The 26,576-nt window shown below is 44.0% G+C and overlaps 1 protein-coding gene across 2 annotated transcripts in view; it reads right to left on the bottom strand.

The window, feature by feature from the left end:
* Positions 1–2,352: 2,352 nt before the first annotated feature.
* Positions 2,353–26,576, bottom strand: part of rnf123 (ring finger protein 123) — a 120,670-nt gene continuing 96,446 nt past the window's right edge. For both annotated transcript variants that reach the window (XM_084349473.1, XM_084349474.1), the window contains 3 exons: positions 23,660–23,754; positions 6,291–6,376; positions 2,353–3,606 (listed from right to left, as the gene is read on the bottom strand). In XM_084349473.1, the coding sequence (XP_084205599.1) occupies positions 3,507–3,606; positions 6,291–6,376; positions 23,660–23,754 (281 nt within the window). In that variant the 3' untranslated portion in view covers positions 2,353–3,506. The remainder of the gene's footprint in view (positions 3,607–6,290; positions 6,377–23,659; positions 23,755–26,576) is intronic.

Here is a 26,576-nt window from a genome sequence, read left to right as displayed (position 1 = left end):
ATAAAGGCCTGGTCTTAGACAGGGGCCTGGTCTTAGACAGGGGCCTGGTCTTAGATAAAGGCCTGGTCTTGGATAAAGGCCTGGTCTTAGATAAAGGCCTGGTCTTGGCTAAAGGCCTGGTCTTAGATAAAGGCCTGGTCTTAGATAAAGGCCTGGTCTTGGATAAAGGCCTGGTCTTAGATAGGGGCCTGGTCTTAGATAAAGGCCTGGTCTTAGATAGGGGCCTGGTCTTAGATAGAGGCCTGGTCTTAGATAAAGGCCTGGTCTTAGATAAAGGCCTGGTCTTAGACAGGGGCCTGGTCTTAGATAGAGGCCTGGTCTTAGATAGGGGCCTGGTCTTAGATAAAGGCCTGGTCTTAGATAAAGGCCTGGTCTTGGATAAAGGCCTGGTCTTAGATAAAGGCCTGGTCTTGGCTAAAGGCCTGGTCTTAGATAAAGGCCTGGTCTTAGATAAAGGCCTGGTCTTGGATAAAGGCCTGGTCTTAGATAGGGGCCTGGTCTTAGATAAAGGCCTGGTCTTAGATAGGGGCCTGGTCTTAGATAGAGGCCTGGTCTTAGATAAAGGCCTGGTCTTAGATAAAGGCCTGGTCTTAGACAGGGGCCTGGTCTTAGATAGAGGCCTGGTCTTAGATAGGGGCCTGGTCTTAGATAAAGGCCTGGTCTTAGATAGAGGCCTGGTCTTAGATAAAGGCCTGGTCTTGGATAAAGGCCTGGTCTTAGATAAAGGCCTGGTCTTGGATAAAGGCCTGGTCTTAGATAGAGGCCTGGTCTTAGATAAAGGCCTGGTCTTAGATAAAGGCCTGGTCTTAGATAGAGGCCTGGTCTTAGATAAAGGCCTGGTCTTGGATAAAGGCCTGGTCTTAGACAGGGGCCTGGTCTTAGATAGAGGCCTGGTCTTAGATAAAGGCCTGGTCTTAGATAGAGGCCTGGTCTTGGATAAAGGCCTGGTCTTGGATAAAGGCCTGGTCTTAGATAGAGGCCTGGTCTTAGATAAAGGCCTGGTCTTAGACAGGGGCCTGGTCTTAGATAGAGGCCTGGTCTTAGATAAAGGCCTGGTCTTGGATAAAGGCCTGGTCTTAGACAGGGGCCTGGTCTTAGACAGGGGCCTGGTCTTAGATAGAGGCCTGGTCTTAGACAGGGGCCTGGTTACTGCCAAGGGGTGGTGCCAAGATGGCCGCGAGGGGCAAGACTTGCCTTGAAGGACTATGGTTGTGCGCAGCGCTGTGTAAACTTTGACTGTTGCATCACAAAACTTCCTGAGCCTTCGTGTTTACCTCAAGAGGGTTTCAACTGATAAGACAGAACATTGTGATGACATGAGTTTTGTTTGTTGTTGCACAAAATACAAATTTCTACATAATGTTGCTTTAATCAACTAAGAGAGGCTCTGGTCCCTCCGGTCCCCGGGTCTGTACCTGAGGGCCGGTCCAATAATCAATCACAGGGTTCAGGTGAGGTATGAGTCTCTTGTTCCCTGTCTGAGTGAGTGTGTGTGTGTGTGTGTGTGTGTGTGTGTGTGTGTGTGTGTGTGTGTGTGTGTGTGTGGTGTACCTGCACTGACAGGTAGAGGTGAGTTGTGCCAATGTGACAGCGAGTTCTTACACTCAAGGACGCTGCTGTCCTCCCATCAAGTGCTATATTTTTATTGGAGGAAGTGTTTGGCCGCCTCAGTTTGTGTGTGTGTGTGTGTGTGTGTGTGTGTGTCCTGTTGTACAGAGAACAGTGAGTCCCCGGTGTCATCAGTCTACATCATGATCTCTTTTTGTTTTTCACAGCCTGGTGTACTGGGTTAGGGTTGTGTGTGTGTGTGTGTGTGTGTGTGTGTGTGTGTGTGTGTGTGTGTGTTTATGAACAGGACGGTACATCGTGCAGCTCAGACTAGAATCTAAAACTGTGAAGTCAAACGTATTTAAATGTCTTTTATAACCTGACGTCTGTTGAAGTCTTCATGTTCTCCTCATGTGAACACTGTCAGACTCTGAGCTGCAGCTGTGAGTGTGTTCGCCTGTCGGTTCTGATCAGCTGGACCGACACTGAACGTTTTCATTCATCTTAGTGTTCGGCCGAAATGTACAACTTCACCGAGGACTTCACTCCCTGACATGACGCTCACACTGAACATAAACACTGAATCCTGATGGATTAGGAAGACGATGCCCTATAATATGAAGCTGTAGATGATCCGTCTTCAGTTTTTATGTCACAGCTCATTCTGACAACAGTTCAACAGCATGTCAAATACTACAGCCAGAATATTACAGAAGATCCTCTGACGGCAGCCATGTTGAACCGTGGAGCTGCTCAGACGACCAAAACTTCAAACCTGCCAGAAGTCAAACAGACGGACTGATGATCATTCAGTCTGAGAACAGACGTGACCTTTTATTCTTTGTTTAGACGTTTAACAACAATCATGTCGCAGAAAATCAGATTTAAAATCAGGCTTCATCTGTTCAGTGTCTGCCTGGCATGCTGGGTTTTTAGGCTCCTGAACAGAATGAGCGAGTACAGACACCGACGTAAACCCACTCATCATCATCATCATCATCTCCTCCTGATGATATAAAGTCAGGCTCAGCCATCGTCTCCTCCTGATGATATAAAGTCAGGCTCAGTCATCGTCTCCTCCTGATGATATAAAGTCAGGTGAAGTCTCGTAGTCCACAGAACATTTCTGGAGCTTCACAGTAAAACAGAGTTGCAGCGTTCTGCTGAACACCTGAAGCAGCTGGAGATGATTTAAACATCAGATGTCTCCATGCAGCTACCAAACTTCACCTGACTGTCCATCAGCATGGAGGAGATGATGACTGAATGTTGATTTGTGGGTGAACTGTTCCTTTAAATGTGACTGATATGTGTCATATGAATCTGTACATGTGAAGATCTGACACGCTTGTTTCCGTCCAGTGTTTGAATCGGGTCAGGACTCAGAGAGCGTCTCACCTGCAGGCCTAAAGAGAAACGTGTCTGATGATCAGTACCTTCTTCCTCAGCATGTCAGTGTCTTTATAAAAGTGAATGAAGGGAACTCGTCTTCAGAGTGATCCTCCCTCTTTGTCTCAAACATCAACAACTAACTGAGCACCACACACACATATTTACTGTACAGTACACACAACTTTAGTGTAACACAATCACTCACACACGTCTACCATCTACTGTAACTGGTACATGTTTGCTAACCTGTCTCCACTCAGTTCATCTGTTTCTTTACTTAGTTCTGTAGATCACAATCTGTACATCTCCAAAACAACCACACACACACACACACACACACACACACACACACACACACACACACACACACACACAATCTCTCTCTCACATGCACACATACACAGTACAGACCTCTGTGAGGAATCTTTGGGTTCACTGATATGTGGTCTGATGTCTGAACAGCTTGAGGTGGGTCAGAGTTTGATACATCAGGACGTCTGTTTATGATCTTTACACAGTGTGTGTGTGTGTGTGTGTGTGTGTGGTTGTGTGGGTCTGTGTGTGTGTTAGGAGGAGGCAGGCTTGCTGTAGTCCTCCACCCCGGTGATGGTGGCTTTGCAGAAGAAACAGTCCTTGTTGTTCATCAGGTGCTGGTTGATACAGGCTCTGTACGGGAAGAACAGAGGGACAAACAACTTTAATAGTCTTGTGACTTTTCTCCTGTTTGTGGAGGTCGGAGGTCACAACAGTCTGGCCAGCATTCAGTGAAATCCTCTTCTGATTGGTTCCACTCTCATGTCTGTGCTCTAAACATGAAACATGAAAAACGTGAAAAATCTAAATCTAATAAAATGAAGTTTAACGTCTCTTCTTTTGTTCACTGTCATTTTTACAGATCACATATTTGTTTCAGTGCTAAAACAACTTTAATACAAATAATTTAATGCTAATGTTTCCGTTTTACGCTCTTATTTTGTTTTCGATGCCAGAATTCACGTCACTGTTTTGGCTCATACAGACGTCCTTGCAGTCCAGAGTCGGGGCACAGACAGACACATGGGGGAAAATGAGCCTGAGTTGAGCCTTGGAGGCGATTGGACTCAGCTCAGGTCGGTTTGGTTTCCTCCTTGTGACAGCGCTCTCAATCAGCACCAGAATAATCCATACAACTGCTGAGTTGGCGTGCCAGCGAAGCTAAATCAAGCGCACCTCCAGGATAACATGAAATATGTATTGAGGTATGTATTGGATGAAGGTCTGCTGCCCACAGAGCTGCAGAGGTTTTCAGCCACAATCAGCAGTTACCAAACAGCTGACTCACACCATCACACACACACACACCTATCTGTACCTGTGTGTGTATAAATACATCACATTTACAGTAAAGTGTGTGTGTTCGGATCGATGAGGCCTTCAGGTGAACGACGCACCGTCAGCTCTGCAGGAGACTCAGCGTCAACAGCTTCAATGGAAACATCACAATTCATTTTAGAACGATAAACAAGTTTTTTGACTTTTCATCAATAAAGTTTGTTAATCACCAGAGACGTAATGTGTTAAATGTTTGAGTTTCTCTTCTTATTATATTATTTTCACTTTAACAGCAGAACATCATCTTCAGATGAGATTAATTATTTATCAGTTAATCATCATTAATTTAACTGATTAAAGTTACATAACCCAACAACAGAGGATGAGGAGGAACTTAACCTCACTCATCTCCTCCTGATGATATAAAGTCAGGCTCAGCCATCATCTCCTGATGATATAAAGTCAGGCTCAGTCATCGTCTCCTGATGATATAAAATCAGGCTCAGCCATCATCTCCTCCTGATGATATAAAGTCAGGCTCAGTCATCGTCTCCTGATGATATAAAGTCAGGCTCAGTCATCGTCTCCTCCTGATGATATAAAGTCAGGCTCAGTCATCATCTCCTCCTGATGATATAAAGTCAGGCTCAGTCATCGTCTCCTCCTGATGATATAAAGTCAGGCTCAGCCATCATCTCCTCCTGATGATATAAAGTCAGGCTCAGTCATCGTCTCCTGATGATATAAAGTCAGGCTCAGTCATCGTCTCCTGATGATATAAAGTCAGGCTCAGCCATCATCTCCTCCTGATGATATAAAGTCAGGCTCAGTCATCGTCTCCTCCTGATGATATAAAGTCAGGCTCAGTCATCGTCTCCTCCTGATGATATAAAGTCAGGCTCAGTCATCGTCTCCTCCTGATGATATAAAGTCAGGCTCAGTCATCGTCTCCTCCTGATGATATAAAGTCAGGCTCAGTCATCGTCTCCTCCTGATGATATAAAGTCAGGCTCAGTCATCGTCTCCTCCTGATGATATAAAGTCAGGCTCAGTCATCGTCTCCTCCTGATGATATAAAGTCAGGCTCAGCCATCTTCTCCTCCTGATGATATAAAGTCAGGCTCAGTCATCATCTCCTCCTGATGATATAAAGTCAGGCTCAGTCATCATCTCCTCCTGATGATATAAAGTCAGGCTCAGTCATCATCTCCTCCTGATGATATAAAGTCAGGCTCAGTCATCATCTCCTCCTGATGATATAAAGTCAGGTGAAGTCTCGTAGTCCACAGAACATTTCTGGAGCTTCACAGTAAAACAGAGTTGCAGCGTTCTGCTGAACACCTGAAGCAGCTGGAGATGATATAAACATCAGATGTCTCCACACAGCTCGTCTGCTGTGATCACAGAGATCACAACCTGATCTGAGAGGACGAGTGAACTCATCCTCCGAGTCAGAGGATGAAAACATAGATCTTTATTTTAAATAACATCTCTTGGTTATTTCTTGACTCATCAATCAGTTGTTTAGTCCCAAACTGATTTGAAAACATGTTTTTTACACCCTCTACATGCGGTCGAGCTCATGCTAACACTGTTAGCTCAGCAGCGCCATGAAGACTTCATCTTAATAAAGGGTTAAATATGGTCTCCTCAGATCAGTGTGATCTCCTCTCCTGCAGACTGTGATCGCAGCAGACGAGCTGCATGGAGACACCTGATGTTTTAAATCAAGTCTGACGAGTGAGGTTTGTTTTTTGGGTGAACTGTTCCTTTAAATGTAATTATTATTTACATGTCTTAAAAAACTTCCAGTGCTCTTCTCCCTTTGTGTTGATGAATGAAAGTTGCTCCATGAGAATAAATGATCTAAATAATAATAATGAACAGAAACTGGACCGAGCTGAAGAAGTTTTCTCCTCCAGAATCTGCAGGACTTCTGTTTCTGACTGAGGAGCTGATGAAGAGTGTGTGTGGGGTGTTCACATGAAACGAGCTGTGTTTATTTGTGTGTGTGTGTTGGTGGGCGTCTGTGGACTCACTTGCAGGACTTGTGGGAGCAGGGCTTGAAGATGGCAGAGATGGAGTGAGCGTAACAGATGGGGCAGAGGTCTTCTTCACTGGTCGGCTGCAACACAAAGAAAACACGTCAGTCTGAACTGTCAGTGAGCTCGTCCCTGTGGTAAAAATAAAGCTCAGCATTCAGGGAAAGACTCGTATCTCTTTATGCTGCGTAGCTTAGCTTAGCATAAAGACTGGAATCAAGGGGAAACAGTTAGCGTGACTGTCAGATGATGACAGCGTCCACGCTCAGCAGCTCTGATGTCACAGTGTGACCTCAGAGCCCACCGCTCTCCTCTCACCTGCTCGTTCTCACACTTCTTCTTTAAAAGACTTGTTTCTTTAAAATTCTGTAAAACTACAACGATCATAACAACATCCACATTTATTTTTTTATTTATTTAACCTTTATTTAACCAGGAATAATCCCATTGAGATTCAGAATCTCTTTTGCAAGGGGGTCCTGGCCAAGAGAGCAGCACAGTAGGTCCACATAAAATACACACTTGATCAACAACAATAAAACAAACATAAAGAAGCTAAAACAGTTTGGCAAATCACATCATTACAGTTTAATCACCAGCTGCGTTCGGTGAGAGAACATGTGCATGCAGTAGTCAAATAGTCCTTGATCCTAGCTTTAAAATCTTCCATACTTGGGAGATAATCCAATTTAACTCTAAACCATTTAAAAGTCAAAGACACAAAGAAGAAACACTAAAACTGTAAATGAGTCCAACGGATCGAAACTACAACAGTGTGATTATCTAACATTAATCTAACCAGACAAACATACTGAGAACCTGAATTAGTCCTAAAAGCTTTAATATCGTGACATCAAGTTGGTTTTTCAGTCTCATTCAAACACTGACGCTCTGTGACGGCACCGACCCGACCGACAGTCACAGCGTCAGTATTTAAGTGAGGTAGTGAGACTGTTGTTAAACTGGAGCTGTAAGTGACAGATGAGCTTTGATCTGTTCGTTTAATCTCTTCCTTTAACTCCACAGTCAAACATCAAGTGTCTCGTTTTCCACCAACAGTCCAGAACTGGACTCAACACAATCGACACAGTCGACACAGTAACATAACACAAACAGGACACACAAGTAAAATCACTGCATCATCGACAACTTTATTAATCCCCGAGGGGAAATTAAGTTTCTGTCCCTCACAGCTTCATTCACACCTGGAGACAGACAGAGACACAGAGACAGACAGAGACAGAGACTCTCACCTCGACCTCTCAGACTGAATCCACATTATCTGCATCAGTTTCAACATCAGCTTCACTTTCACTACAAACTTCTGCTGCCTGTTTTATGACTGACTGACTGACTGACTGTTACTGGATGTTCATTTATCATTACAGCAGTTGTAGGACTGAACACTGGATCTAGGTCATGTGACCCATTGACTCAGAATCAACACCACAATGTCCTGGTTGAGTGAGACACACGGGTCAGATCATCACTACTGATGATCTGAGATCATCACATAGATCTCACACATAGATCTCATCATCACATAGATCTCACACATCGATCTCATCACATAGATCTCATCACATAGATCTCACACATAGATCTCACACATAGATCTCATCACATAGATCTCATCACATAGATCTCACACATAGATCTCACCACATAGATCTCACCGCATAGATCTCACCACATAGATCTCACACATAGATCTCATCACATAGATCTCATCACATAGATCTCACACATAGATCTCACACATAGATCTCATCACATAGATCTCACACATAGATCTCATCACATAGATCTCACCGCATAGATCTCACCACATAGATCTCACCACATAGATCTCATCATCACATAGATCTCACACATAGATCTCATCATCACATAGATCTCATCACATAGATCTCATCACATAGATCTCATCACATAGATCTCACCGCATAGATCTCACCGCATAGATCTCACCGCATAGATCTCACCACATAGATCTCATCATCACATAGATCTCACACATAGATCTCATCATCACATAGATCTCATCACATAGATCTCACACATCGATCTCATCACATAGATCTCACACATAGATCTCACCACATAGATCTCACACATAGATCTCATCACATAGATCTCACACATAGATCTCATCACATAGATCTCACCGCATAGATCTCACCACATAGATCTCACACATAGATCTCATCACATAGATCTCACACATAGATCTCATCACATAGATCTCACCGCATAGATCTCACCACATAGATCTCACACATAGATCACATCACATAGATCTCACACATAGATCTCACCGCATGATCTTATCGCATAGATCTCACCACATAGATCTCACCACATAGATCTCACCGCATGATCTTATCGCATAGATCTCACCACATAGATCTCACACATAGATCTCACACATAGATCTCACACATAGATCTCACCACATAGATCTCACACATAGATCTCACACATAGATCACATCACATAGATCTCACCGCATAGATCTCACACATAGATCACATCACATAGATCTCACACATCGATCTCACCACATAGATCTCACACATAGATCTCACACATAGATCTCACACATAGATCTCACCGCATAGATCTCACACAGATCTCACACATAGATCTCACACAGATCTCACACATAGATCTCACACATAGATCTCACACATCGATCTCACCACATAGATCTCATCTCACACCATCAGCTGTAAAGACTTCAGTGAGATAAATCAGACTTGTCTTTAGATCATTCTCACTCTTCAATAAGTGAATTCTTTACTCATTAAAAGTGAGAAACATCTAACTGAGCTGCTGCTGTTTGTTTCTTCTCTGCTTCTCTACCATCACAACTCTTCTTCTACCACAAAGTCCTGTTTCTCTCCACCTGTCGTCTCCACACAGCCGGCTGTCTCCAACCTGTCAGCACCTGTACCTCCTCCTCCTCCTCCTCCTCCTCCTCCTCTCACCACCCACAGACAGACTGACAGCACGAGAAGGAAAAGACTTTAATTACAGTCAAACTACAAAGGAAATGATCTCACTTCCCGGAGAGCTTGTCTGATACGTTCAGGAAAAATATTTAAAATGAATTTACATTAATTTTAACTATTAACATAAAGAGGAAATGTTGTTAATTAATGTGTCATGTGTCCACAGGAGGACGGAAGTTTAACGCTGACAGTCAGGCAGCTAAAACACTTCTGGTGTGTCGGTGTGTTCAGTCAGGATTCAAAAATCCATCAGAATAAGTTTTCAGTTACAATCATACAGATCAAACACAGGATCAGCCGATAACCTCAACAACAAAGAGTTTCAAAGACGACACAGCTAGCTAAGCATTAACCTGCAGTTAGCGTAGCATTTTTATTGTCAAAAAGACGCCGAGATAAAGTCGAGAAATGTTGTAAAATATCTTTGTAAAGAAAAGTTTGTCAGGACATGAAACCAACGATCTGTTGATCTCTACAGATCCACATGAGAGAGTTTAACAAAGGCAGATAAAACGTCTCTACGACCATGTTTCGGTATCTGTTCTCTGTGACAGCTGGCTCGTCTACTCTGATCCTTTCCCACTGGTCAAAAGTCCCACTTAAACCCTTTGGGATGGCAAACAGAGTCCTTCAAGTATTTGGGCAACCTACTGTACAATGTCACATAAATACTATTGATAATCCATGAGTGAAATTTACTCTTAAAACATGGAAAACTATTATAAAAGAATATAAGCTAGAGGGAGATATGGCAATCCTTAAATGGTGCGCATATGACTCAGACTTCACACTAATAAATTGGATTCTAGATTGAAGGACTGGACAGCTGAAGGAATAACAGCTTCATGTGAAGAAAGAAAGAAAGAAAGAAAGAAAGAACGCTGCTCAGGTCTGAAACGCTTAAAGAGAAACACTCATTAGAAAAACAAGACTTTTACGGATATCTGCAGATGAGGCATTACAGTTATTTGAAGATGAAACACGTGACTGAGCCGGTGTGTGTTTGATAGAACTATTTAGGATATAATTCAGATACTGGTGTAAGATTATTTTATGCTTGTATAAAGGTCTGTTAAATCTTAAAACACATTCAGCCTCATATATTAAAACAAAGTGGGAAAAGGAAGGAGGGAATATTGTATCTGATGAAGACTGGACAACAATATGGAGATATCAATGGAAGTGCACCAGTTCACAGAAATGGAGGGAATTTGGTTGGAAATATCTCATAAGGTATTTTATACACGCTCACACTATGATATATATATATATATATATACATATATATATATATATATATATACACATATATATATATATATATATATACACAATAACCCTCCTGTTTGCTGGAGAAACTGAGGAAACCAAAATGCAAACCATCACCATGTCTTCTGGGACTGCCCTGCTATAGGAGAGGGACACACAAGGTCCTACAAGACATGTTTGAAAACGAAATACCATTTGTGAGTAAAACCATATATTTTGGGTGTTTACCTCAAGACTGGTCAAAGGAGATGAACTCCTAATGAATGCACTGCTGGTAGCTGGTTGTCACAGGAGAGCCCAACTTTAAATGCATGGATGGAAACTACGATGGACATTTATAAAATGGAGAAGACAACAACATCTGTCATCAGCACTATATAAAATAAATGTATTATTATTTATTATTAATCATAAATCAGAACAGTTTGCTTCTCGCTGGCAAAGAATGTGTTTTCTATGTAACACCCACAGGCCTGATTTCACTTTCACTAACCAATAATAAGATTGTAAAGAAAATATCACCAACGGTTCATGGTTCTATTTTCTGTTTGTTTGTTTGTTTGTTTGTTTATGTGTACATATAAACAAAAAGACTGAGAATTGTAGCAAACATGAATATATGATGTATACATACGATATTTGGAATACATCTGAAGATGAATTTTTGTTTTGATGAATACCAATAAAAAATAAATTACAAAAAAAAAAATCCCACTTAAACCCGCTCAGATCAGTAAACTCAGCATTTACACCGGGTCGGGTGACTCTGCAGTAGACCCGGGTTTTTATCACCTCAGCTCGGCTTTGATCTAAACATAAGACCGAGGTGAACGTGCTAAATAAAGTGAAGTGATGACATGTTATCTACGTCACATCGTCAGCAGCCTCCATGCTGCCTGCTGCTCACTGAGTTTACTTTAACTGCTGTCAGTCGGTAAAAGAAGTCATCCATCTTCGTGTTGTTCTGAACACCTGAGACTCAAACTGATTTAAACGTCTTCACGCAGACGTAGAGTTTGTTGGTCCTCTGACAGCAGCTCGTTCTCTTCCTGTCGTTATCTGCTCACCTGCTGTTAATCCTCCTCCTCTCATTCTGTCTTCACTTGTTCTATGTTACTTATCTTATTTTCCTTCTGTGCTGATTTAAGTCTCTCCACAGTTTGACCTTTGACCCCTGAAGTCAATCTTCTGCTTTTAGTTTTTCTTCCCATCGACAGCTTCACCAGAACATCAGACTGTTGTTCGTCAGACTCCAGGACACTAAACGATGAGCTGTGTCCTGGAGGATATTGATGAAGAAATGATCAACACCTCATTTTATCCAAAATCAACTCCCATCTACAAACAGCCTGTGACTTTGTGTTTGACATCAGCTCCTCTGAGTCTGGATCGAACAGTAAGAAACATGACTGCTGTGAACCACCCGCACAAGATGGCTGACAGATCGAACTGAGCTGCTGATGAAGAGAGTACGTCTCCATGAAGCTGTCTGCATTGAAACACAGTTTTCTGCAGGTGTTTCAGAGCTGATCGTAAAATAACCTCACGACTTTATAACCTAAAGCTCTTTACATGTTCCTGGATGAGAGCGGCGTCACTTCTTCTGCAACACTGAAGTTAAAAGGACGATGGACAGAGAGGAGAGACGTCTGCTCGTCTCTCTTCTCTGTTTACATACAACTGACTTTAAACATGAGGAACTAGACCATCTTTTAAAAACCACTCATCCATCATCTCAATCATCCAGGTACAGACTGATTCACCACAAACCTCACTGTGATATTCAGTCTGACACCAGCTGCATTATAAACAGAGAAACAGCACCAAGGAAACGTGTCTGTGCTGTTCAACCAAAACAGGAAGAGGAATCATTTTCCCCGGTCACTCTCTCCAGGTAACGTTGGATCAGTGTGAATAACTGTGAAACTCATTACTGCAAAATAACAAGAAGCTGCTGATGGAGGAGTGAAGAAGGTGAAGAGGGAGAGAGACGGACATTCACTGTGTCGAAGTCTGTTCCCCTGTCCATCTGTCTCCTCTCAGCACCGGTACCTGACACAGGTGCTTCAGAACCGGGTCATTGTTTCTACAAAACCTGCAGACTCATTAATACAACTGGCTGTTTGACTCTGACTGTTCACAGACCTGAGATCAGTTTCACACATTCATTTTTGTCTACTGGAGACTTTTCTTTTTTTTACTCGGCTCCACCAATAAAAAAAATAAACCTTTCTCCTGATTTTATTGACGGAACCTTTTCCATCAGAAGTCGTAAACACAGGAGAGAAAATAACTGAGATCAGACTGAGATCACCAGAGCAGCTGCCCTCAGAACGTCCGGAGGTTAAGAACTCAAACGTCTTCACAGACTCCACATTAACTCAAATCAAACCCCAGAACTCTGTTCTGTGTGCGAGCCCGTCTGTTGGATCTCCTCTCCTCCTTCAGACGGACTCACCTCCACCTGAATCTGCTGCCTCCTCCGTCCGTCCTGACAGCTTCTCCTCCACTGCCTCTCTCATCCTCCACCTCTTCATCTCTTCTCCTTCCTGCTGTTTGAACACGGCGCCTGTGTTACATCAGCTTCCCCTCCTACATCCTCCTCTGAGCAGCTGTCACTCTGCTGCCGTCTGATCCCTGCCCACCACCTCCACCAGCTCCACCACCTCCACCCTGCTACACTGAGGCCGTCACTACATCACACTAATGATCATCACATCACAGACTGATCCACACCCTGCTCACCTGTAAACCTGCAGAAACTTCACTTTTAGGTGATCAAGAGAGGAGATGTAAAGATCAGCTTTCAGTCCTACTGCTGCAAACCTGTATTAAAGTGCAATGGAGCCAAATGTTCCCTGAAATTCAGCCGTCAAACACAAATAATTTGAACTCTGAGCACTTTAAAGTCTCTGTGAGCCGACAGACGCTTCACCAACGAGCTGTGATCCAAAAGTCAGACAGAGTTCAGAGGACGAGAGACGAAACGAGAGCGAGACAGACGAGAAACAAAAGAGGCAACTACAAAACACACACACACACACACACTCCTGGAATTCGTCTTTGGAAGCTGTCTGTTAAAAGGCAGCTGATTGGACGAACCGTCCGTCTGTCAGAGGCTGACTTCAACCAATCAGATGAACAGAAGGAGGGCACTGACAATAAGTCAGCGGAGAGAAGAGTGAAGACGTCTTCGGATGAAATAAACTCTCCAGCTGTTCTTCGTTCACTTCAGGTCGTCTCACAGTTCAGCTGCAGGACTTAAAGTCCCATCAGTGACATGTTTACATGAGCTGAGCTGATTACAAAGGTCAAAGGTCGACTGTTTCTGATGAGCTGCAGTGAGAACAGTGTGTCAGGAAGACAAACTGAGCTGTACGATGAACCGGACCACACTTCTCATCGCAGGCAGATATAAATATAAACCTGGAGAGAGAGATGAGTAAAGAGCAGTCAGAGCCGAGTTCAGAGAAATAAAAAAATATCACATCGCAGTCTTTCAAAGGCAGAGAGAGAGAGCCACGGGTCAGTATTAATGTGTGTGACTCGCCCTGCAGGCTGCGTGAGCTCCAGCCAAAAACCGAGTCCTGACGGCAGACGGTTTGAGGGGAGAGGGTCCAGAGGAGGACGGGGTGACGTGATCGGTGCCGGCGCTCTGGGAGCCAGCGATCATCTGAAGCTGAAATACCAGCTTGGAGAGGAAAATGTGTCTGGACTCGGGCGAGACGAGGACGCCAAAAATAAGTAAGTGTGGCAGCTTGAGAAGGGCGAACATCAACAGCACGGGGAAGGAAAAAACACAGAGGGACAGATGACAAGGGACTAAAAGGACGAGACGGAGACGGAGACGGAGATGGAGACGGAGACGGAGACGGAGAGGACGAGTCACAGCTCATCAGAGAAACAGGCCGAGCTCACAGAACCTCTCACCTGTTCATTATTCTTCATCATGCTTTAAAATGAAACTGGAAAAACGTCCAGCACAAGTTCATCCAACAACTCAGTTACACACAGTTACACACTGACACACACAGTTACACACAGTTACACACTGACACACACAGTTACACACAGTTACACACTGACACACAGTTACACACTGACACACACAGTTACACACAGTTACACACTGACACACAGTTACACACTGACACACAGTTACACACAGTTACACACTGACACACACAGTTACACACAGTTACACACTGACACACACAGTTACACACAGTTACACACTGACACACAGTTACACACTGACACACAGTTACACACAGTTACACACTGACACACAGTTACACACAGTTACACACTGACACACAGTTACACACAGTTACACACTGACACAGTTACACACAGTTACACACTGACACACAGTTACACACAGTTACACACTGACACACACAGTTACACACAGTTACACACTGACACACACAGTTACACACAGTTACACACTGACACACAGTTACACACAGTTACACACTGACACACACAGTTACACACAGTGGCATAAAATATATAGCTACATTTATAAACAGAACATATCACACACAGTTCAGTGTCACCAGCAGCAGGACACATTTCTCTCTCTGGTCTGAAACATCTTCTGACCTCTGATGATGTAAAACTTTAATAAAACATCCAGCTCAGATTCTCTTTGTGACACCTGAAACAGGACGACCCTAATCACCAGTCCACCACCTTCATTTCATTGTTCCCAGCACATCATCATTAACGTGGCTCCAGGACGTCGCCACCTCTGGAGATAACCTGACACAATCTGAGTGAGTGACGTGCAGAACTCTCACTCTGGACCAGAACTTTGCTGTTCACTCATTTTCTGACACTAACCCGACTTATTATCTCCTGGATTTGGTTTTCTGTCACAGTTTAGTTGATTTAGGAAAAGACGGTTTGGATTAATTAGACACTTTCACAAAGTTTGGTCAGAGGAGAACTTCTACCTTCACCAGGTCGACTCAAGGTTCATGGTTAGATGAGCAACACAAAGCTGAAGACTAGCTCTCCAGGTAAAGTTGACGCCTCATGCAGCTCCTGAGGTTCAAACCCTCTCTGTAGTTTAAGTCAAATTTGGCTTTAATTTTGAACATCATGAAGTTCTTCAGACGTCTGACTGAAGCTGAAAACACACTTTAACTTTGAACCCTGTCAGGACGTCACTTTGACATCACATATCACAAGTGAACGTTAAAAAGACGTCAGAAAAACTCTTTTGTCTTTTCAACGTTGTCAAAGACGTAATGTAACTTAAAACCAGGTCAGCTCTGCTGTCAGACCCGGCTGCTGTCTTCAGCATGTTTGAAGTGAGAGCAGCTGAACATGACGTCTGGTGTCAAAGACCAACTGACAGAAAACACCTGACGACATCAGGGCGAGCAGTGAAACCATCAGTATCATATTCGTCTCTTCTGTGATCAATAACTGGACCGGCTGTGACACAAACAGCATCTGAAGGGCTCGACCGGGTGACGTCTGACGACAGGAGGAGAGGAAGAAGGAAGAAAAGAATGAAAAATGAATTCCTGTCTTCCTGAACGTGAACGTGTGTTTACTTCCGCTCTGTGACGAGGATCAGTCGACCTGTTGGTCTGTGGTTTGAGATTAACAGCGAGCTGCTGGACTGTTGGATGTTGGGGGTAAATATAAATGCAGGCAGGACGTCAGCGCTGACAGCAGCAGCAGCAGCCGTGTGGAGAGAGATGTCAGGATTTATTGTGGAGCTGTCTGGATCTGTCATGGACCCACTTTAATGAAACGCCTTTGATAGAAGACACTGACTTAATAACTGTGACACACTTTCCCTCCTCCGTCTCACCCAAACCAACGCGACGGCCGGAGAGCAGAAGACTCTTTCATTTGTCTCCACGGATCAACAGAAAAGAGCTGACGACACGCTGACCGACTCCACCAGACGTTTCTGGGTTCAGGTGCAGAACAACACTTTGTTCTAAACTCTGACGTTTCAATGAATCACTAGGATGGAAAGTGTTGAAGCTCTGAGGCTGAACTGAGGCGCTGATGCAGCTGTTTCTCTACAGAGTCAACACTTCAGTTCATTGACTTTGGTTGGAACCATTTTTATTTATGTGTCTCTGTGACATTAAATATAAACTGTGTGCTGTGTTATAACACAACACACAGAGAGAATGAAGCAGCAGCGACAGGAACCTGTTTCCATGGTTCAGGTTGTGATGCTGTGCAGGTCAGGACAGACGGACAGATGGACAGATGGACAGACGGACAGATGGACAGACGGACAGACGGATAGACAGACAGACGGACTGATGAGCGCTGCCTTTAACGCAGAATACAAGTGTATTGATTTTATCTGACCAGATGTGTTGACTGTTTATCATGTATGTTTCAGACTGTGAAAGACCGAGAGAGAGTTTAAATTAAGAATCCTTTTACAGCCGACACTGAAGTCAGAACCAGACACTGAACTCAGAACCAGACACTAAAGTCAGAACCAGACACTGAAGTCAGAACTAGACACTGAACTCAGAACCAGACACTGAACTCAAAACCAGACACTGAACTCAAAACCAGACACTGAACTCAAAACTAGACACTGAAGTCAGAACCGAGAGAGAAATCTGCTACTTTGTTGATCCAAAGAGAGAAAGTGGGTCACGATAGTCTCTTATGTAACAGTACAGAGAAATTATTTTTAAAAAATAAATAGACTAGACGACAAGATAAATTAAATATAATATAACATAAGGAGAAGTGTTTTTTTTGTTATATATATATATATATATATAACAAAAAAAACACTTCTCCTCCTTCTCATTCTTCTTTTATAATTCTGGCAGCAGTGTCTGGCTCACTGCTGCCTCCCCTGGTTGACGACACTTCAATAAAATGAGGACTCGAGCATATGTATAAAAAACGCTGCTGCTTGAGTCCTCAGTGGGACCAGGACGGTGGATCATTGATAAAAGTGCGTGCTTCCCCCGCCCCTCCCAACAAAAGTCCTGGGAGTGTGTTGCAGCTGTTCAGGTGCACAAACCTAACGCACCTCTCCAGCGGTCCCAGCAGTTCTCAATGAAGTGATTACCTGCGGGGGGCGTGGTTAACTTACAAATGTTTGTCATTGATTTTGTGTCTTATGTGAGAAACAAAGTAAAAGAAACAGCAACAGAACTCTTTCTCTGTCTTCATGGAACAAATGAATCATGTCATGTAAAAGCCTGTATGTCTGTATCTCGTATTGGATCGATGGCTCCATCTACTGGATGAACATGGAACACAGAACAACTACGCGAGGCGTCCAAGTACGCGGTGTGTTGCGCACGGTGCAGATCAACTTCCGGTCGCACATCAGAAACTGCGACCGCACGCGTGTGTGAACGCGTGACAACATTTGTCAAACAGTGACAGACAGACGTGCGCACGCTGCTTCGTACGCACGCAGCTTCTTGTTACGCGTGAAATACAGTCTGCACGTAACAACGCACGCACGCACGCACGCATAACAAAATTCTCATGCGTGCACACACCCGTTGCTGCGCATCTCTCTGGTTGTTTTGACATTGATATACCTTCATACACACGCACACTGTCACACACACTCACACACACACACACACACACACACACTATGAAGGTATATCGATGTCAAAACAACTAGAGAGATGCGCAGCAACGTGCGTGTGCATGCATGATAACTTTGTTATGCGTGCGTGCGTGTGTGCGTTGTTACGTGCAGATTGTATTTCACGCGTAACAAGAAGCTGCGTACGTATGAAGCAGCGTGCGCACGTCTGTCTGTAAGCTGACAGACTCTAAGCTGTGTCTGTTACTGTTTGACAAATGATGTTACGCATTCACACACACGTGCGGTCGCAGATTCTGATGTGCGACCGGAAGTTGATCTGCACCGTGCGCAACACTCCGCGTACTTTGACGCCTCGCGTAGTCGGCCTTTTCATTTTATTGAAGTGTAGTCAACCAGGGGAGGCAGCAGTGAGCCAGACACTGCTGCCAGCATCTCAAAAGAAGAATGAGAAGGAGGAGAAGAAGATCAAAGAAGCAGAGTGTGATATATATATATATATATATATCAAAGTGGCGTTTTGATCAGGAAGGACTCCGCATAGCTGCAGGGCGAGAGCAGGCAGTTCTTGAGGCGGCTCAGTGGAAACGAGTGGATGTGGGTTCCCCCGGAACTGACCCCCTTTCCACCAGAGCGGCTAAGCTGTTGTGTCCATCCTGCACACCTTGCAGCCCCACCCCGCTCCATGCTGTCGGAGGTGGAGAAGCTCATTAAGCTTTGTCTGGCCCTGCCAATGTCTGTCGCGGCATCCGAGCGCTCTTTCTCAGCCCTGCGCAGGCTGAAAACCTGCTGCGCACCATGACGCAGGAGAGACTAACACATTTGACCGTTATGAACGTTCACAGTGACCTTATGGATGAAAGCGATGTCTCCACCCTGCTTAAAATCTTCATCAGTAGGTCAACTGAGAGAAGGTCCACTTTTGGAAATGCATGAAAGCCCTGAGTCAGGAGCGCAGACTTTTCTTTTTTTCATTCAAGGGTACAAATAATGCTGTTATGTTCCTTAAATGGCCTGATGTAGTGATCAAAGTTTCATTTTCTTAACAATAAAGATGCCGTGTTCATCCATTCTAGCTCTCTTATAACTGCATTATAAAATAACTTCAAATCAAATCCTTAATCATTGATAAAAGTGCGTGTCCAGAAGCCTGTATGTCTGTATCTCGCATTGGATCGATGGCTTCATCTACTGGATGAACATGGAACACAGAACAACTACGCGAGGCGTTCACGTACGCGGTGTGTTGCGCACGGTGCAGATCAACTTCCGGTCGCACATCAGAAACTGCGACCGCACGCGTGTGTGAACGCGTGACAACATTTGTCAAACAGTGACAGACAGACGTGCGCACGCTGCTTCGTACGCACGCAGCTTCTTGTTACGCGTGAAATACAGTCTGCACGTAACAACGCACGCACGCACGCATAACAAAATTCTCATGCGTGCACACACCCGTTGCTGCGCATCTCTCTGGTTGTTTTGACATTGATATACCTTCATAACGCGTGACATAGTTTGCGCACGTCATTTCCGCCTACGCGTGAGTGTGTGACAAAAATGTTCAATTATCTTCATGCGAGCGTTAATGCGTGCGTTTGCAAAAAACGCTTGAATGTTACGCGTAGTCACTACGCGTCGTGTGATTACCGGCGTGCAGCAGTCATCATGCGTGAACGTGCACGTGAACGGGGGACCATTATAAGTCAATGAGGAAACTACATTACACGTCAGGCGCTGCTTGCTGCACAGGCGTCAAAGCACACGCGTGTGACACGTTCAGTTCATAGGTGCGCACGCATTATGACACGATTCTACCGCCATACACACTGTCACAGACACACACACACACACACACACACACACACACACACTTACACACACACTCACACTCACACCCTGCTGCTCCCCCTCCTCCCCCCTCCATGTGAGGAACATCACCGGAGCTTTAACGCCCGGCGCTGTCGACGGTTGCCGTGACAGCCTGAGCTGTTGTCTTGGCAAACATAAGCAGACGCGCGTTGTCGTGCTGGTCTGTTGATTAATTTGTGAAGCTGCGGAGTGTTTGAGAATATCTGTGTACTGTGTCCGTGTGTGAAGGTGTTAATCGTCTGTGGAAACATTCAGAGAAAAGAGCGATCAGACGGCAGCAGTGAGGCGACCCGACAGCGTTTCAAACAGTCTAATGATTTAATAACAGACCGGCAGCTGAAGGTGGCATCTGCAGCTCTGTCACACTGTACCAGGACCGGCTCCTGTCCCGGCTCTGTGCCCACAGCTCCTCATTTACTGAAGGTTACTCTTTGACAACACGCAGCCCAACGACTGAATCAACCACAGATGTGTTAGGACTTTATGTTTCTTTAGGTCCAAGCTTCAGTTTTCAGTTGTGACAACACCGTGATACCTGGTCCTTTCAACGCAAACACGGCTGGAAAACGTCTCCAGCCTCCTTAAAAATACCCAGGGACACCGTCCAAGAGACTTGAACTCCACAGAGGGACGAGGTCAACAGAACATCAGACACACAGTCACACACAGTCACACGCAGTAACACACAGTAACACACAGTCACACACTGTAACACACAGTCACACGCAGTAACACACAGTAACACACAGTCACACACTGTCACACACAGTCACACACAGTAACACACAGTCACACACTGTAACACACAGTCACACGCAGTAACACACAGTAACACACAGTCACACACTGTCACACACAGTCACACGCAGTAACACACAGTAACACACAGTCACACGCAGTCACACGCAGTAACACACAGTCACACACAGTCACACACTGTAACACACAGTCACACACAGTCACACGCAGTAACACACAGTCACACGCAGTCACACACTGTAACACACAGTCACACACAGTCACACGCAGTCACACGCAGTCACACACAGTCACACACAGTCACACACTGTAACACACAGTCACACACAGTCACACACTGTAACACACAGTCACACACTGTAACACACTGTAACACACAGTCACACACAGTCACACACAGTCACACGCAGTAACACACAGTCACACAGAGTCACACACTGTAACACACAGTCACAGGCTGTCACAGGCTGTAACACAGTCACACACAGTCACACACTGTAACACACTGTAACACACAGTCACACACAGTCACACGCAGTAACACACAGTCACACACAGTCACACACTGTAACACACAGTCACACACAGTCACACGCAGTAACACACAGTCACACAGTCACACACTGTAACACACAGTCACACACAGTCACAGGCTGTAACACAGTCACACACAGTCACACACTGTAACACACTGTAACACACAGTCACACACAGTCACACGCAGTAACACACAGTCACACAGTCACACACTGTAACACACAGTCACACACAGTCACACGCAGTAACACACAGTCACACAGAGTCACACACTGTAACACACAGTCACACAGAGTCACACACTGTAACACACAGTCACACACAGACACACTGAATTTCATTCTAGAGTGAACTATTCCTTTAACGTGAGGCTAACAAAAAGCAGCCAGCTGTGCACTGAGTGACAGAGGAGGATCATGGGAGACAGTTAGAAACAGATCGAGGACAAATATTCACTGAAAGGACCACACACTCAAAATCTCAACACTTCCAACTTTACTGTATTTTAAAGACACTCAGCAACAGAGAAAATAAAATATAGTTTAATTCAAATTCACAGCCGCCATGCAAGAATAAGTGAGTGCTCCCTCAGAGCCATAAAGCAGTGCTCAGGCAGAGTGATTGGACTTTCCAATCATGTGGAGAAACCTTACATTAGAGAGGATGTAATTTCCTACTTCAAGCCGAGTGAGAGCAGAGAACCATTAGTGGGTTTGTGGAAATATACCTCCGGCTCTGGACTCACAGCACTTTAACTCTCCCCGTCTTTTACTTTCTTTCCTCTCCTCTCTCTCTCCTCTGCTCAGTCGTGACCACGTTCAGAAACTGCTGCTGTAGTTTCATCTACTGCTTCCAGAATGACCGAGCAAAAAGAAAGTGATAAATACAACTTTCACTTCTCCTCTCTCCTCCTCCTCCTTCCCTCATCAATAATACATCACTTCTCTGGCCAGTTGAGCTCTGTGGTGGAGTCTGAAGGGGAGAGTAAAGGATCAGATTTCCACTGCAGAGAAGAAGAGGAAATGGGTTTCCCTGACCAGGTTCACCCTCAAGGGCAACGCGATCAGTGTGTCCAAACTGCAAACTTCCCCGAGAAGGAAACTTTCACTCCTGTCTGTTTTCTCTGAGGTTTGTTCACTCTGGAGCTTCAGTGAGAGGTGGAGGGAGCAGCAGGAGCTCATTAACATCATTTTAAACACTTCCTGTCTGATTGATTGATTGTAATTTGTAAAAAAGAAAAGAAAAATTGCTTGTTTGAGCTCAGAGACAGTTTCACTGTTTATGTTTCAGTCACACATTCAGAATTGTTTAAGTTGTAAAAAGTGATTAAAAATGTAATAATTTAGGTGTTAAAGATGGAAGAAGGGGAATAAGAAATGTGTTGTTTTCATGTAACCAGACCAGAGTTTAGTTGAGGGTAATGTTGGAAATGTGATGTCATGGGTCAGAACCAACATGGCTGCAGAGGAAGAACACACAGCTGCAAAATAACGTTTTTCTACACGTCGTCCATGAGGCTCAGACGCTTGTTTCATGTTCATGTGTGTTGTTAACGAGCTCTTACATGGACATTGTTTAGGCCTTTCAGCTCATTTCTGCTGACTAAACAACAGAAACCAGCTGGAGAGACTTTAACATTCCGTGGGAGATATTTTTTAATCTTTTCCATCTTTTACTGTGTCAGTTTTCACAATGTCTGCTAACCTTTAACTTCTAAAGACATCTGTATGATGCTGGTGAAGCCTCCACCCACAGGAGGCAGCAGATCACCAGAGACAACTGCTGCTCTTTGCTAGACGTTCTTGGCTGTAGCTAGCTACAGTTAGCTAACTAGCTCATGTTAGTCATGTCATAGTTTATGCAAGTGTTCGGTGTGTTTTCTCTGGTTGCATTTGGATCTGATGATCCAGGGTCAGAGTGAAGTATCTGTGTGTCCGTTCGGTCTTCACTCCACAGAGGTTCTGGTGTGAACATTGAAACTTTTCCATTTGTAACAAGTCTGTCACTCTTCTCTGTGGTAGTCTGTAGTTTCTCATCGCTCTCTGCGATCTTCAGAGCCGCCTGCCCGAGCTTTCCTCTAACCAACTCTTCAGCACTTGAGGATAACGATAGCTGTGGGATTTATCTACTTAAGCATGAAAACGGACCGAGATTTATCTCAACACCTCAATAACAAACCCGATGTCAGACCAGCAGCCGGCACTGACTGCTGCAGAACACATTACAGGACACAAGAGACGGATTAACTGCTGGCTGAGTTGAACCTGAACACACTCACACATGTTCCTGTGACTGAACCCGTAACAGCGATGATGTGACAGCAGTGTGCTGGTACTTACAGCTGTGCTGGCTGCAGCCTGTTTGGACTCTTCTGTGAGGAACGCCAACATCAGCTCCACCTTCTGTTTCTCCTCCTCACTGATGTAGTCCGTGTCTGTAGGGAGGAGAACACACAGCACTGAGGGAGGCGTTCATACATCTAATCATTGTTTATGTTATCATTGTTAAAATAATTCTGTGATAATTTAGAACTGGAGGAAGGAGATCGGAGTCAGCTCAAAGTTCAAACAAGGTTTTAATCTTGGACAAGAGGAGCATTCACAGAGCAACAGGCACGTCTGTTAGAAAGTGAAGACTCAACTTCTAAACAGGAAAGCTTGGTATTTATCTGTCCCTGTGGGTGTGTTTTCACTCTGACAGTTAACCTTCAGTGATTACTCAATACCTTCCATGGGTCATAAAACAACATAAAACAAGTCATAAAACAAGGTCACAGTTCACTTTACTGTTACTTTGAATATGGCTGTGTAAGACTTCAATTCACATATCTCTACATGAAGTACAACATTTCCAACAAAAATCATGTCTCAGCATGTGTTCCACCTGTTTGAATTGGAGGCTACGAGCAGATCAAACTGCACATTCACCTAATTATTCTCAACTCATTTCATTCTGACAAAATTCAAACCGTCACTTTGTGTTTCACTACAGACACTCTGATATGTTGTCATTAAGCATCTAATGACAAACAAACCCAGAATGGACTGACAGTGATTTTTTTCAAGCATGAAGAAAAATGTATAAAGTAATGTATGTGAAGGATTCTGTCTGTTATTAGTCTGTATTCAAGTATTTAGATTCCAAACCAGAAACAGGATTTGGGTTTCTGGCAACGATAGCTGCAAATGATTCAGTAGATTCTGAAACATATGAAGACAAAGTACAGTAGGAGGGATATGAAGTAGAATATTAAAGAGAATTTGTCCTGAAAGTAAGCATGAGACCGCGAAGACCCAACGACATAAACACTTTGATTTAAATAAATTTTTCTGGTTTGTTTCAGTTCAGAAGTTGTTTTTTTTAAATGTTATGAATTATCTTTAAAGTGGAACATTTCATGCTGTGTAGAATAATCACATATTACACAGAGATTAGGGACAGAACCGTTATCAGTGCCAATATTCAGCATTTTTCAGATTATCTGTATCTGTGTTGTTTGTGTCCGATAATAAAATAAATGAATTAAAAAGTGTTGTAGTGTGATCCATACTGTATGTGGGCAGCTGAGCCTGTGTGAGTGCTGCTGTGATCGTTACTGTGTAAGATGATCTGATACAGAACCGGTGTTAGACATGAAGTCTACGAATGACATCTGGGAAACACTCAGCTCCGATTCACAGATCCTGTTACAGCTGAAGCTCCAGATATAAACCACAGAGGTAAAAGGTGAGTTAGAAAAGTATGTCAGTGCTATACAGTTACACAAAGAGACGCAAATAATCCAACAGTCTTTATCCGTCACACCAACAGTATCTGATTCTCCTCAGAACCGCTTCCTGTAGAACAACACAGGACATTTGTTCATGTTCATCAGCTCTCAGTCTTCAGTACAAGCAGCTCTTATTTACTGTTGAAGATGTTTCAACCCTCATCAGTGTGACGCCACTGGATCATTGTAACCACGTGTGTGCGACAGAACCAGGTTTTTATTTTAAACCAAAACATTTAAAAACTATGCTTTCCATTAAACCTGACTGTATGCGTGTTTTCTTTAAATCTGTGTTGGGGGACATCAGACGACGTCATTCTGACCAAAGAAATATTTCATCACGTAGTATTACATGATTACAAACTAGAATGGTTTTGTTTTCTTTAGGATCCATCATTCGCTGAGAAATTAACAAAAATGTGAAGAACGTCCTATCTCACAATGTCGAAGACAGAAAAAAATACTGGAACCGTCCCTTTATCTGGATCTGCACCAAAAGTTAATGGTGGAAATCCATTCAGTAGTTTTTGTTAATCCTGCTGATAGACCAACAAACCAACAGACCAACAGACCGACCAACAGATCGACAACCTACCTACCTACCCACCAAACCAACCAACAAACCAACCGACTGACCAACACACTGTCATGTTCTTTGACGTTGTAGCTGTTTGGCGGGGGCTCACTTTAACGGTTTCATATATTGTGTTGGTTTAATCTTGAACAGAACATGTTCAGCTTTGGTTTGGTTTCTTTACTTCTAATCTTCCACCGTCCTCTGTTCGTCCTTGTCTTCTCCTGTGATGTCCGTCTGAGACGTCAGGTACTGACACATGATTGTGATGAACAGGCGAACAGTGTCTTCATCAGCTGCTGATTAACTAAGTGCAGAAATGCCGTCCAGTCTGAAACAGTCAGTAAACAGCTTTTATTCTTCCTGCTGCTTTCCTTTAACGTTCACCCTCCCTATGCTCCATTTATTCATCTCCATCCTTCTCTCCCTCTCTCCCTCTCTCTCTCACTTGATGGCTTTCGATTTGTCTTTCCATTCCCCCCCCCCCCCCCCCCCCCCCTCCCCCTGCAATCAGACAGATCCTCTTTCAGTGGAGGAGTGGTATCACCCCGGTCAGGGCTGTGATATTGGCTTGTTGGAGAGCTGCCATGTTGATCTGCAGATCTGCAGTGAGAGACTACAATCACTACACATGATATTAGAAGGAATATGGAGGGGGAGAGGAAGAGGGAGAGAGGGAGGCAAAAACAGAGAGAGAGAGACGTGAAGATGAATGAAACCAGACTAAAACTATGTAACAGTAGAGTGAAACTTGTCTGACAGCTTTAAGAATGAAACATGAACGAGTATGTCAGAGCTGCTGTTACCTGCTGTGCCTTTGTCGATTCAACAAAGAAACAACAAACCTGAAACGTGCAGTGTGCAACATTAGTGTGCTAACGTGCTCATCATGAACACCATAAATGCTGCAGTA

The sequence above is a fragment of the Pagrus pagrus genome (genome assembly GCF_965226575.1).
Source record: "Pagrus pagrus genome assembly, chromosome: 3".
Taxonomy (NCBI): Eukaryota; Metazoa; Chordata; class Actinopteri; order Spariformes; family Sparidae; genus Pagrus; species Pagrus pagrus.
Note: the sequence above shows the minus strand (reverse complement) of the source record. Positions and strands in the feature narration are given on the sequence as shown.